The sequence below is a fragment of the Myxocyprinus asiaticus genome, chromosome 41, assembly GCF_019703515.2.
Source record: "Myxocyprinus asiaticus isolate MX2 ecotype Aquarium Trade chromosome 41, UBuf_Myxa_2, whole genome shotgun sequence".
Classification (NCBI taxonomy): Eukaryota; Metazoa; Chordata; class Actinopteri; order Cypriniformes; family Catostomidae; genus Myxocyprinus; species Myxocyprinus asiaticus.
Genome location: NC_059384.1, coordinates 33,226,085 through 33,239,710, shown reverse-complemented (window position 1 = coordinate 33,239,710; position 13,626 = coordinate 33,226,085). Strand labels below are relative to the sequence as shown.

Genomic DNA, 13,626 nt, shown 5'->3' with positions numbered 1-13,626 from the left:
AAATTGCTTATCAGCTCTGATTTAGGTATCTTGAGAATGACAGCTCTGTGTTGCTGCAAAGGGCTTTTGTGTGTGTTTATTCAGTAGAGCTTTCAGATGACTGTTTAATCTTCCACCCTTCACAGCTGGTCTGGACATTGGCACCATTCCAGATGGTCAGTCGGCTGCCCCTCATCCAAGCTCTGCTCAAGGGTCTCGACCACTGCAGGAGGAACCATTGGATGTCATATTGAGCCCTGAACTGGACAAGATGGTTTCTGATGGTGAGGATCACATGCAAATAACTAATTGACTGCATGTGTTATGTCCATTGTTTTATAGAATATTACATTGGATATCTCATTTGACATGAAATTTGAATGATCTTTTTGATATCAGGCCTAATTTTAGTACTATGAAATGAGTCTGTTTGGTTCCTTCATTATAAAAAATAAATAAATAATGAATTTGCTTATGTGAACTGTGGTATTATTGATATTCAATGAAACTAAATTTAGGTGCATATATATATAAACTGGTTTATCACTGGGTGTTTTTGTGTTATGGCTGCCATCTAATTATTTTTCCTCATTTTCAGGGGCCATTCTAAGTAAGCTCTACAAAATTCCAGGTTTGTTCCCATTTAAAATATTTTGACTTTTAACTTTAACTTTGTTTTTATTGCTCATTTTAGGAAATGTCTTGCTTTCCTGTAAAAAATAAATAAATATATATATATATATATATATATATATATATATATATATATATATATATATATATATTTTTTTTTTTTTTTGTTAATAAAAAATCTTCACCACTGTTTGTAAAACAAAACATTAACGCAGTATTACCTAGGGGTGTAAATATGCGATGTACTGATCTGACATCGATTCTATGCATCGATTATAATTACTAATCTACTCAATGTATTGCATGTTCATTTCTTTTTCAAGATACTATCCACCAAATGTATGTTTCCAAACTACCCAAATCATTCGTGCCAAAATGATTTAATCGAATCAAGACCAAATTTCAGATTTCATGATTCATCACATTATTTAGTTAAAAGATTGTAATCAAACTTTGGTCAAAGCAAAAATGTATACCCCTTTCTGTTACATTTGGAAATAAGCCAATGAGTCTTCAGATTTGGATTTTTAAATTCTAAATTTTGTCATCTACATTCAGAGCTGGAAGGGAAGGATGTGGAGGATTTGTTCACAGCAGTGCTCAGTCCAAGTGCCAGCCAGGCACCTCAGCTTCCTTATCCAAACAACACTGCCCCCAGTGCCCCAGCCACAGCAATGCCCCTCCAGAACCGAGGTATCAACACGCTCTGCATTTCTCTTTGAACTGACATATAAACCACAAAGATATGATTTTATTCTATGCTTATAACTTGAGTCTCCGAGATAGGCTACACAGCTCGTTCTGAGAGCACGTTTCTCCATGGTATCATTTTCAGGTAATGGTGGAATGTTCCCTCGTATGCCTATGATGAATGGCATGATGGGGCCAAACACCCACTTTCCTCCAATCCCCATGTTGCCTGGAGCTGGTGTATCTGGCTCATTCTCTCCCATTCACCGTATGCCTTTTCCAGAAAATGAGAGGTGAGGGATTTCAACCTATGTAGTTTTATTGACTTATGGAAAGGAAACTTAGAAGACAACATGAAATCAAACTTTACCCTGTTTGCTTTCTTTAAGTATGTTTCTGCTGGCCATTCCAAAGATGAAAAAAGGCTTGTCTTTGTAATTTCTTATAAAAATAACTAGTTTTGCCTCTAAAACAACTTTTTTTTTGGCTGAAGTCACCAAGCCCTCTTTGTTTAATATCCAGTTTCATTTAGAAAATTGTGATATTGCAGAAGTAAAATGGGTTGCAATCATTGTTTCATGTTGACTTTAATGGCTTGACATGTCACTACAGGGAAAAGGAATTTAGCCAGTTGGGGGGTGATCTGATGGGTCCCTGGACTTCTCCTGGATCCATGCCTGGATCGGTCCCTCCACCAGAGGCAGAGACTGACACCATGTCAAATGCTCAGAGGAGCACGCTGAAATGGGAGAAAGAGGAAACTCTTGGTGAAATGGCTACCGTGGCTCCTGTTCTTTACACCAATATGAACTTCCCCAACCTTCTAGATGAGTTTCCAGGTAAATAGATGTTGCTAAACACTTCAAATAGAATGCAAACATGAAAAAGAGTCTAGTTTAGAGCCCAACCATATAACTTTTTTCACAGATTGGTCAACTAGAGTGAAGCAAATTGCGAAGTTATGGAGGAAAGCCAGTTCTCAGGAAAGAGCGCCGTATGTGGTAAGATGCTCTTTTATTATGCATTATATGCACAAACCTAGTAAGCTGTCTGCCTAGACAGCATTTTAAGATATCATGGCAGCATAATTATGCTTTTATACCCAATATTTGCATCTGCTATGTATTTTTATGCTTATTAGAGGATCATGTCATTAGCTTAACAACAAGCTAATGTAAGACTCTGTTGGAATCAGTTGAGTCGAGTTTCTTGTGCACTTCACGAGAGGAGTGCTATTTGTGTGATTTGATCATCACTTCAATAATCCATTTTCATTTGTAAGCGCATTGATTTTGCTATGTTTATGTCGAAAATGGAGAAACGCTGCATACCTTAGAAAACAATGACTAACTAGGTTTTCAAATAGAGCTGTTTAATGTAGAACATGTTTTCATTTAACTGAAAATAACTTTTTTTATATGTATATGTGAAAGTTATGTCTTTTTACTTGGCTCTACCCAACAGCAAAAGGCACGAGACAACCGAGCAGCCCTTCGTATAAACAAAGTTCAGCTGTCCAACAATACAATGAAAAGACAACAGCAGCAGCAGCCAGCTGATCCCTTTGATCCCAGCATTCCCATGGACGCAGAGCTGCTCTTCAGGGACCCGCTCAGGCACAAGGAGTCTGAGCATGAGCAAGAATGGAAGTTCAGACAGGTGATTGACAGCCCAGGGGACATTACATTGCACATGCTAGACTGTGAGAATGTGTGGTGCAAAACTGGGTCTCAACTGCAGATTAAGGCTTTGGCATTAAAAAATGGGTCCATCATCACATTATAATTTTTATTCAGGTTGAACATTTAATCAGCATTAATGAAATGCTTAATGACTGACAACTATTTGATGTCTGTTTTTTAATAGCCATGTTACAGACAATTGAGTCTAGGCGTTTATTACAAGATGTACAATACTGTGCAAAAGTTTTAGGCACTTAATATGTTTCACAAAAACATTTGTCTTAAGATGGTTATTTATATCTTCAGCTTTAGTGTGTCAGTAGGAAAAATACATTTTAGACTCGCAAACATTACTTTTGCAAATAGAAAAGATTTGAATAGAAGAACAGGGAGCCCTGCAACAGATGCCCTGGCCCCCACAAAGCCCCCCACTGAACAGCATGTCAGTCTGAGATTACATAAAGAGACAGAAGCAATTGAGACAGCCTAAACAGATACAAGAACTGTGGTGAATTCTCCAAGAAGCTTGGAACATCCTATCTGCCAACAACCAAGAAAAACTGTGTCCAGGTGTACCTAGGAGAATTGGTGCTGTTTTAAAGGCAAAGGTGGTCACACCAAATATTGATTTAGCTTTTTTTTATGTTTACTGGACTTTGAATGACATTAAGTGATAAATGAAAACTATTTATGTCATTATTTTTGAAGACATCCTCACTATGCAACATTTTTCACAAGTGCCTAAAACTTTTGCACAGCACTGTAAATACAATTTTACTCAGCACCAGTCCAGTTTAATTACTGTTTTAGAATACCATCCAATGTGTCTGGGCTACAGATGATAATGTTTTGTATCTCAGATTGTGGAAATCAGTACTGCATTAAAGGTGCTGTAAGAAATGTCTTTATGGAATGGTACACAGAAAAGAAAGATCCCTGAAAGATATTACTGAAACAGTGTCCTAAGAAAAATCTTATTTATTCCTTTCCAATAAGGTAATATTAGTTAGACTTTTCGCAAGTGAGTCCTGTACTGACGGATCCACCAGCGTTAGTTCTTTAATATGCACTGTAATGTAAAATCTTACTTAACACTTCACAGCAGATGCACTTGAAGCATAGAAGGTTCTAAAAACATAGCCTTTCCACTTTCTCAGCCCCAGAAGTGGTGAGAATGAATGACAGACGGAATTGGAGAAGGCTCATGTGGACTGACTAGTTTATATATTCTTTGTTTGACGTCAAAAAACATTGCAGCAGCGCTGTATCAAAACAGTCCGCTCCAACGGTAACGGCTTTATACTTTTATTTGGTGATTATTTTAATGTTTGTAACATAAGAAATAAAGATATTGTGATGTTGAAAAAACTATTTGAGCAGCTGGTTCATTATGACAGCTGCTTCAGTCCGTCTTTGCTGGTAAACAGCAGCATGAATGCAGATCACACTGGTTTCATTGTACGCGCCTGAGCCAAGCCTAGTGTAATCACACCGGTTTGATTGTATGTGCGAAAGGGTTAACAACATTAGTTAACATGAACTAACAATGAACAATACTTTTACAGAATGTATTAATCTTGTTTAATGTTAATTTCAACATATAGTAATGCATTTTTAAAATCAAAAGTTGTATATGTTAACCTTATTTAATATACTATAAACTAACAATGAAATTTTTTTTTAAATTATTTTTATTAACTAACATTAACAAAGATTAATAAATGCTGTAAAAAAATATATTGTTCATTGTTAGTTCATGATACCGAATTAATTAACTAATGTTAATGAATGGAACCTTATTATAAAGTGTTACCAGTTTAATTTATCTTATTTACATTTAGCATTGCTGTTATTCTTACATTCCACTGAAAAAAATTATAAATCGGCTATAGATTGTTTAAGCAGCACCACGAAAAGGTCCCACAAAGCCAGGCCATTAAATCTTTTTTAAACATTATGTCCAAGCATTCCATAGTTGCAGGATGTGGGGAAATAATTTTGTAGGAGACCAAGTTAAGGCACAGTTGTAGTATACATCTGCCAAGAACAAGTAAAGACAAATTTATATTGTGTGAGACAGTATTCAGTACTTACAGAGAAAAGTTGCTAAGAAAGTCTTATAAAGTATAAAGTAGCTGGGCTGTTGTGGGGTGGCAGCTGGGAGTATTGTCCTGGGCCCTGTGATGAGGAAGGAGAACTAAGGTACTCTTCGTATAGCCTAATCATTGGGAGAGGGGGTCCACCCAAATAAATTGTCCCAGGATCCATGAATTTTAGCAACGGTCCTGTAAAATTTATACAGCAGAATTGACAATCCATCTTGAACATTCACTATATGTATATTTTTTTTATATATGAACAAAAATAAGGGAGATTTTTAAACAGCCATCATGAAATTAATAATTAACCTGTGTTTACCTCTGCTTTTTTGTTTCCATTGTAGCAAATGAGACAAAAGAGCAAACAACAGGCCAAGATTGAAGCCACTCAAAAGTTAGAGCAGGTTAAAAGTGAGCAGCAGCAGCTGCAGAAACAGCAACAACAGCAATTCAGTGGGCAGTCTGTTGAAGACAGCCCTAATAGTGGAAATCAGAGTCCAGTGACAACTGAGATCAGCTGTGGAGGTAATGCTTCTCCTTTGCAAGCATTAACCCCCAAGGATGGCTTTGCAATGGCCCAAATCCCTGGTACGCCATTATCAGGTGCATCAACAGATGATGTATTTCTGCGTCCCCAACTTCCACTCCCTTCAACCACGGCAAAGACCCCTACCCAGGACACCCAGTACCCGCAGGGGACCTCATCTCAGCCTCAGTCTCCTCAAATGTTTTCACCTGAATCTTCTGGTTCCCGCCCCTCTTCACCTTGGGATCCATATGGAAAAATGTTGGGAACTCCTCAGCCTCCAACATCTGGGTCTAGCACGCCTCGCAGAGGCTCTGTGTCCGACATGCAAGAGAGAAGCCGGCCCTCACCTGCCCATGAATCTTTTGGGTCTCCAACATCTGCCAGCAATGACCCATATGCGAAGCCTCCAGACACACCTCGACCATCAGACCCATTTGTGAAACCTATGGGTCCACCCAGACCTGGACCAGTATCAGAGCAGCATCAACAGCAACAAGGACGGTACTTGATCAGTAATGTAATCCCAGGAGACAAATTTTCCAGACCAGGCCAAAGATCAGAGGCATACCAACGCATGGCCCATAGCCGAATGGTTCTCTCTGACCCCTACTCGAGACCACTGTTAACACCTATTCCAGGAAGTAATGAGTCTGGATCTGTGCCTGTGTTCAAAACACCCATGCCTCCTTCCCACTCACAGCAAGACTCTTTCAATGCAGCACAGCTAGGCATGAGAAGGGGGTCTTCTGACACTTTCTCTAGTGTTCAGCAGTTCGACCCTTTTGCACATCAGCCTCTTGCTTTTCATCCATCAATGGGAGATGGTTTTAGTAATGAGAGCAGAATGATGCGTCCACCACATGGGAGTCCTTTCGCCCAACAATTGCCAATGAGCAGGCATCCTCAGCGGGATCCATATTCACAAGCACCAGCTACACAGAGACCAGAATTCCCTCAACAGATGCCTGATCCATATGCACAGATGCCTGGGACCCCAAGACCCCATGATCCATATGCCCAGATGCCTGGTACCCCAAGACCACACTCTGATCCATACCCCATGCCACCATCCACACCTAGAACTGCTGCAGTTGATCAGTTTCCTCAGTCGCAGTCTAACAGTCGCAGACAATCTCCTTCTTATGCCCTTGATCCATATGCACAGATGCCCGGTACACCAAGGCCTTCTCCCGGAGAGAGATATCCTAAATCCCCAGGTAGTCAGAGAACCCCAGATCCCTACTTGCAGCTTCCTGGAACTCCTAGACCAGTCAAAAATGACCCTTATGACCAGCCACCAGGAACACCAAGGCCAGTTCTTACCGATCCATATTCCCAACCCCCTGGAACCCCACGTCCAGGGGCTGGTCCAGGGGCTGGCCCAGAGGCCTTCCCCAGGCCAAATCCTAGAGCAAACCTTATGCCTCACCAAACAGACCCATTTGCTAATAAAGCACAAAGCAGGATTCAGGATACATTTGCTTGTCCATCTGCCCCTGGTTCTCAAACCCCAAAACATCCGGGGAATTTAGATGAAGGTTTCTCCCTGCCACAGACAAACTCTAACCAGACACCTGTTCATGCACCATTTGAACAAGCTCCACTAACCACATGCTTACAAACTGGGGAAAGATTGTCACATGATGTTTCAACAAACACAAGCACATTAAATTCACATATCACAATGCAACCACCGCTTGGAGATGCTGAAGAGAAAATTAAACAGGTTTGAATACTTTGTTGAAATACGCTTTTCCATTAGAGAGCTTTACCCTTTCTCTTTTCCTCTTTACCCTTTTTCTTAACCTAATTTTTGTCTTTTTTATATATTATTGATTGTATACTGTTATATTGCTTTTCTAGCGCCAAAGACTACGACAATTAATTATAAAACAGCAGCAGCAGAAAAGTGCCATCAGACAGGAAAAGGGACTCCAGGAGGCAACTGCATCTTCTGCATCTGGGACACCACAGCATTGGGAACAGGATGATTCTGGACCTCAAAATGATATGTTTGGCAGACCCCCACCTCCATATCCAGGCACTATGAGATCACCAATGCAGGCAGGGCAGAGATTTCCTGGAACTTACCTTGGCGATCAACGAGGGCCCTTGTCTGATGAACCCCAGTGCCCCCGACCACCATTTCCCATGGACATGAACAACATGGGCATGAGACTCCAAAGACAGAGGTGAGTGTTTTTTCGTCTTCTCATCAATTGTAATATCAAACATGTAGTTTCAAATTACTAATTGTTAACGTTCTTTTGAACCTCAACTCTTTTAGGTTTGGATTTCCTTCTGGTGCCCCAAGTCAAGAGCAGTTTCTCAGGCCCCCTCACCAAATCCAGGGTGGACAGTTGGTTGACAATGTTCCACCACATATGAGAAGATCTCTTTCAGTTGACCTTGTAAGGTCAATGGGTGGTAATTATCAAATAGGTCTTCCCCAGCATTTTCAACCACGTGGCCTTCCAATGCAGCAACACAGTATAATGGGCCAACCATTTATTGAGCTTCGACATAGAGCTCAAGAGAACAGAGTCAGACTACCTTTTTTTCCACCTAATGCTTTGGATCATACTCAGAGACCCCCTCATGGCTTTATGGGAGGCCAAAATATGGCCTTTACTGGAAATCAAGGTCCCAGAATGATGGATCCGAGGTTGGGTCAGTCTCAGCAAGGATCAGTTAGTCATTTGCAGACATCATCTAATATGGAGAGTTTGCATCACCTGACAAATAGTTTAGTGAATACAGCACCACAACAGATTACATTGGCAACACCACTTAGTCATCCAATCAGTGGTGATTCAGTTGCCCCCACTCAACCTGTTGTACTCCCTGTGACGGCTTCTGGTCCAACAGAGGAGATCCCATTGCCTTGTGTTGATGGTATCGAGGAAAAGTTAGACACAGATGACTCTGCTGTGAAGGACCTTGATGATGTGGAGGTCAAGGACCTGGTTGATGAAGACCTGGACAACCTGAACCTTGATGCAGATGATGGAAAAGATTTAGACCTGGAAACAAATGACCTTCACCTCGATGATCTTCTGGAATCTGGAAAGTTTGATCTTATTGCTTATGCAGATCCTGAGATGAACCTTGAGGACAAAAAAGACATGTTTAATGAGGAACTGGATCTGAGTGACCCGATAGAAGATGATCATGGTGAGACCTCAGACCTTCAGAAGGCCCTGTCTGAAAAACAAAATGCCAGATGTGAAGGTATGTCATCAGCTCAACCTAAAGAAGAGGTTGAACAAGGACCTAGTAATGTCAAACTAGAAAATAGTCCGTCAAAAGAAGCCCTTGATAATCATCACACTGAAAGAACTATCAAAACTGAGGGCCATCATGGTCTAGTGGACAACCAGGAGCATTCTCTTTTTAGTAGTAAAGATGATCAAGATAATGTCTCTGGCCTTTTCGAGGAGTCTTGTACAGGTGTACATCCTGGTACTGCTCCAGTGCTGCCAAGCCTGTTGTACAAGGAGAAACTGGAAGACACTAGGACTGGATCCATAGTTTCCTGTCTACCCGGTGACCCTACTGCCCAGACTAATCTAGTCCCAGGTGTCCAGTTAAACATGGGTATGGTGATGCTGAAAGGACAACCCCAAGACCATGGCCTAAACCCTGTAGTGACAATGGGGCATAGGAATGACCCATCACTTACTCAAGAGGCACTGTTAGGAAACCCAAATATGATGCAATCTGGCAACCAGCAGGTTCCACTTCAAGGGTTCGGAACCTCACAAGGACAACAAGTGGATCTGAACCTGCCCATGGTTGGTGGTCAACAGCCTGTTCCCCATCCCATAAACCCTCAAATTCAACAGGGCATGTTTACTCCGGGGCCTGCAGGGCAACAAGAGTCTCAAGTTCAGCCAACTCAACAGAATCGCCCTCTCCTGTTAGATGAGCAGCCCCTCCTTCTACAAGATCTGCTGGATCAAGAGAGGCAGGAGCAGCAACAACAAAGGCAGATGCAGGCCATGATTCGGCAACGGTCCAGTGACCCTTTTTTCCCTAACATTGGTAAGTCTAATCTAAAATTAGACTAATTAGCAACTAATCTTGTTGTACCTGTACAATAACAGTGAAGCAGACTGATCTTCATTCAGCAGCTTTGTCTTCATTTATTAAAGTCTACCCATACAGAGTTGGTTTGCTGTAAATAAGAATTCTATGTAGAATGTAGTCTTACATTTATCTAACATTTAGTATATTTAAAATTACTTGCAACTGACCCATCGGTAAGCCCCACTCCCAAAGTTACTGGTGCTACTTCTGCTGCTGTCAAACATGAAGAGGGAAGCTATCAGATGGAGTAAAAATAGCATCTGGGTTATAGCTAATAATTTTAAATACTTGCCAGTAGTGTTGTCAAAAGTACCAGTACTTTGGTACCAATAAAAAAAAGATGTAACGATACCAGTGTTTCTGCTGTACCGGTAGTACCGAGCACCGACTGCAGTATGACTGACACAAGACTGCTTTAAAATGCTCATTTTGAGCATGTGATCTGTTACTCCTTACACTGAAATGGACAATTAATCAAATTAAAACCATGACATGTCCTAGTGTGATTTATTAAACCGCTTAAGGCTGCAATCTTAGTGTGGAAAGATCCTAACACTCATACACTGGAAACACCACAGACATTGAGAATCAATCACGACACTTTGTATCAGATGACAGAGCAGAGCACTAATTTACTGTGAACCACGCAACACATGTAAACTATATATTTATATAATTAAATCACAGCATTTGCACTTTAATCTAAGTTCAACTTTATTTATATAGTATTTAAAACAACAGAGTTGACCAAAGTGCTTCACAGTAATAAGTCGCAAACCGTTTATCCGGAAAGTGAAGCTTCAGGAAAAAAATACACGTAATAATAAAAGCATGTTTCAAAATATAAGCTATAGCCCTGAAATGGAAGAAAATGTGACAGAAATATATTACAACTGTATAGTAAAATGCAATATTCAATGTAATGATGATGATAATAATAATAATTAAGCAGTATACCACAAGCAAGACTGCTGTTGAAGAAAAGTTTGGCAAAAAAATGCAATGACATGTTGAAAAGTTCTATTTTCACTTGTTAAAAAGTTTAATAATGAATTGATTAGACACCGTTTTGATGATGAGATTAAATTAAACTCTAAAACATGAAGTTCTGGAAAATAATAACAAAAAGGAAAACATGATTTGACAAAGAATAAACCAGATTTCAGTTTGGGTGCTACTTAAAACACTTAAGCAGTGTATGCTTGATTGAGAAACACTTGAAGGAAACATGTAATTCTTTTAATTCATTATTTACATTGAAATGAAACTTAAATGGGTGTGTTCAATAGCACATTGTCATATTAGCATATTTCTGCTGTGGTACCGAAATTGTATCGAGAACCGTGAAATTGGTACCGTGAGAACACTACTTGCCAGTAATGTTTTCAGTATCCTACGGAAGGCTAGTCCAAAAAATGCATAATGAAAGATTTACTTTAGGAGCAAATTGAGCAAATGCATTTACAGTTGATCACATTAGTGTACATGAACAGAACTGCTCCTTACATTTCTACAACACATGGTGCTATAGTACAGTGAACTTCTCAGTAATCTGCACAATACTGTGACCAAAGTCAGTGTATAAATAACTTCATGTTAAATGAGATTCCATTTAATATGCTTTGGAGCAAATGTGGGTTTCCTTACTAATTTTATAGGTGTTCTTTGGGAATGAGTGCTGACACAAAGTTTAATCCACAGCTTGCAATTCTCAATATTTATTTTAGGATTTGGAATATAAAAAAAAAAACCTGAGCAGGATGCCTTGTGTTATAAAAGTGCTCTAGCGAGATTTTACCATATTTGGTCATTTCTGTTAAGAACTATCTAAACACACAGATCTTTCTTTGACTTGCATTAAAAGAGAAAAGCTTGTCAAATAATGTGGAGGATGGCAACAATTGCAAGGTTGGGTTTATCAGTAACATTTTTAAAGCAAGACTTTGAATCAAATAAACACATTTTGGATATTACTCTCTATGACACCGCAGCACATTTGGGAACTCAGTTAGCAGATGTATCCTGAATAATTTAACCACAGTGACAGAGCTGTATTAGTTAAAGGAAACCAATGAAATTGAAGTCAAGAGAACATTAACACCAGAACTACTTGACCTACAGCTTTTTTTATTTCTGCTGTGCATTTGTTTTATTTTTAGACGCTGATGCCATTACTGACCCAATCGTGAAGGCAAAGATGGTGGCTCTGAAGGGCATCAACAAAGTGATGGTGCAGAACAGTATGGGTATGACACCCATGGTTATGAACAGGTAAATCTTTCTCCTCTGACCAATAAGTATTACTGTAGTTAATAAAGTTTTTTGTTGTTGTTGTTAACCCCTGACTGCCCTAATTCTTTACTTATCTCTGAACACTATCACATGTAATTAAGAATATAAGTAGTATAAATTATTCAAAGCTATTGTTTTTGAGACATGTTCCAACTGAGACCTCAATTAGTTTATCCTTGATCTCCATGCTCTTCTTTGTGGCAGAATTCAACAGATGCCTGGAACTCATGGTCCGGATGCAGCTGGTTTCTCTAAGCATTTATTTGGACCGGTATGTTCTCAGGTTTATTTAGTCTTATTATTATTAAATTTTCTCACCTGCAATAAACCTGTTCTAATGACATAATCATTAATGTCCTTTTTAGGATGGAAAGATGCCACCTCAGATTACGAAACCCAACCCCCCTAACTTTGCACGAGGGTCTGACAGTAAGTATTTTTTAATGTATTTATTTCATTTTAATTGTATTTGTACACAGTATCAGTGTAAATCAGTTGAAACCTTACATCTTATGAATAGCCCACTTTTTTTATTTTTTTATTCTTCAGATGATTCTCAGAGGAAACAGTATGAGGAGTGGCTTCAGGAAACCCAGCAGCTTCTTCAAATGCAGCAGAAGTTTCTAGAGGACCAGATTGGGGCCCACAGGAAATCTAAAAAGGCCCTCTCGGCAAAACAGCGCACAGCCAAAAAAGCTGGCCGGGCATTCCCAGAGGAGGATGCCGAACAGCTGAAACATGTGACTGAACAGCAAAACGTGGTTCAAAAGCAGCTGGAACAGGTAATGCAGCCATTTAGAGGAGGATGACTATAATCTATTCTTTATGCCACTTCAAAATTTTACAATAATAATGTTTGGTGAAGTATACAGTAAAAGCATTTTGAATCCTTTTGAAATCACCCCATGTAATGGTTTGAAAAAACACAATTTTCTTTTGTGTGTTGACATGTTTCCTATTGATACAGAAAGTTGGACCTTGTTCTTTTTTTTGTAAATAGGTTTTAGTTTACACCGCAGCACAGTAAAATCACTTGCTGCTTGCTATTACTTGTCGGTGGCATGTGGTATTTATTAATAAGTGGCAGGGACTTTCTCGTTCTAGAAATGTGCATATGGCCCCCTAAGATATGCCTTAATATTTTTGGTACATTTTCCAGGAACAGAAAGAATGTTAATTTTAAATGCCTATATCTGCTAAAATGTTAACTTATTGAAGTGTATTAACATTAAAGGCCTTAAAGCTAACAGACAAGGAATAAAACTCTCAGAACCTTAATACTGATTTCATGGAGTCGTAAAAACAAAGTGATTTGTAACAAATGTTGGTTATGCATTAAACTGGATCAGTTCTATACGAAGATAATTAAGAATCTTAACCAAAACCTAAGCTGTGTAAAAAATCAATAGTCATGTTTTTTAATAATTCCATATGAACACTGTTACTAAACTCTGTGTCTGAGTGAGAGATGATTTGCTAAGTTATTTAATTTTAACTGCAGTGACCTTTCCTTTAGTGGAGTGGAAAGTATAATGACCTTAGTGAATCTAGGGTCTCAGAGTAGCTCAGTGCCTGATTTAATGTGTCAACATTTTCCCAAGGCGTACTCTCTCATGCAACTAAGAACATAAAG

General features: G+C 39.3%; 1 protein-coding gene across 6 annotated transcripts in view; it reads left to right on the top strand.

Annotated features, from left to right (window-relative positions):
* Positions 1–13,626, top strand: part of LOC127431841 (histone-lysine N-methyltransferase 2C-like) — a 257,762-nt gene that overhangs the window by 213,010 nt on the left and 31,126 nt on the right. For all 6 annotated transcript variants that reach the window (XM_051682432.1, XM_051682434.1, XM_051682436.1 and 3 more), the window contains 14 exons: positions 126–263; positions 578–610; positions 1,171–1,305; positions 1,448–1,595; positions 1,915–2,141; positions 2,230–2,303; positions 2,767–2,961; positions 5,428–7,338; positions 7,476–7,804; positions 7,900–9,656; positions 11,861–11,972; positions 12,198–12,264; positions 12,359–12,422; positions 12,543–12,775. In XM_051682432.1, the coding sequence (XP_051538392.1) occupies positions 126–263; positions 578–610; positions 1,171–1,305; positions 1,448–1,595; positions 1,915–2,141; positions 2,230–2,303; positions 2,767–2,961; positions 5,428–7,338; positions 7,476–7,804; positions 7,900–9,656; positions 11,861–11,972; positions 12,198–12,264; positions 12,359–12,422; positions 12,543–12,775 (5,423 nt within the window). The remainder of the gene's footprint in view (positions 1–125; positions 264–577; positions 611–1,170; positions 1,306–1,447; positions 1,596–1,914; positions 2,142–2,229; positions 2,304–2,766; positions 2,962–5,427; positions 7,339–7,475; positions 7,805–7,899; positions 9,657–11,860; positions 11,973–12,197; positions 12,265–12,358; positions 12,423–12,542; positions 12,776–13,626) is intronic.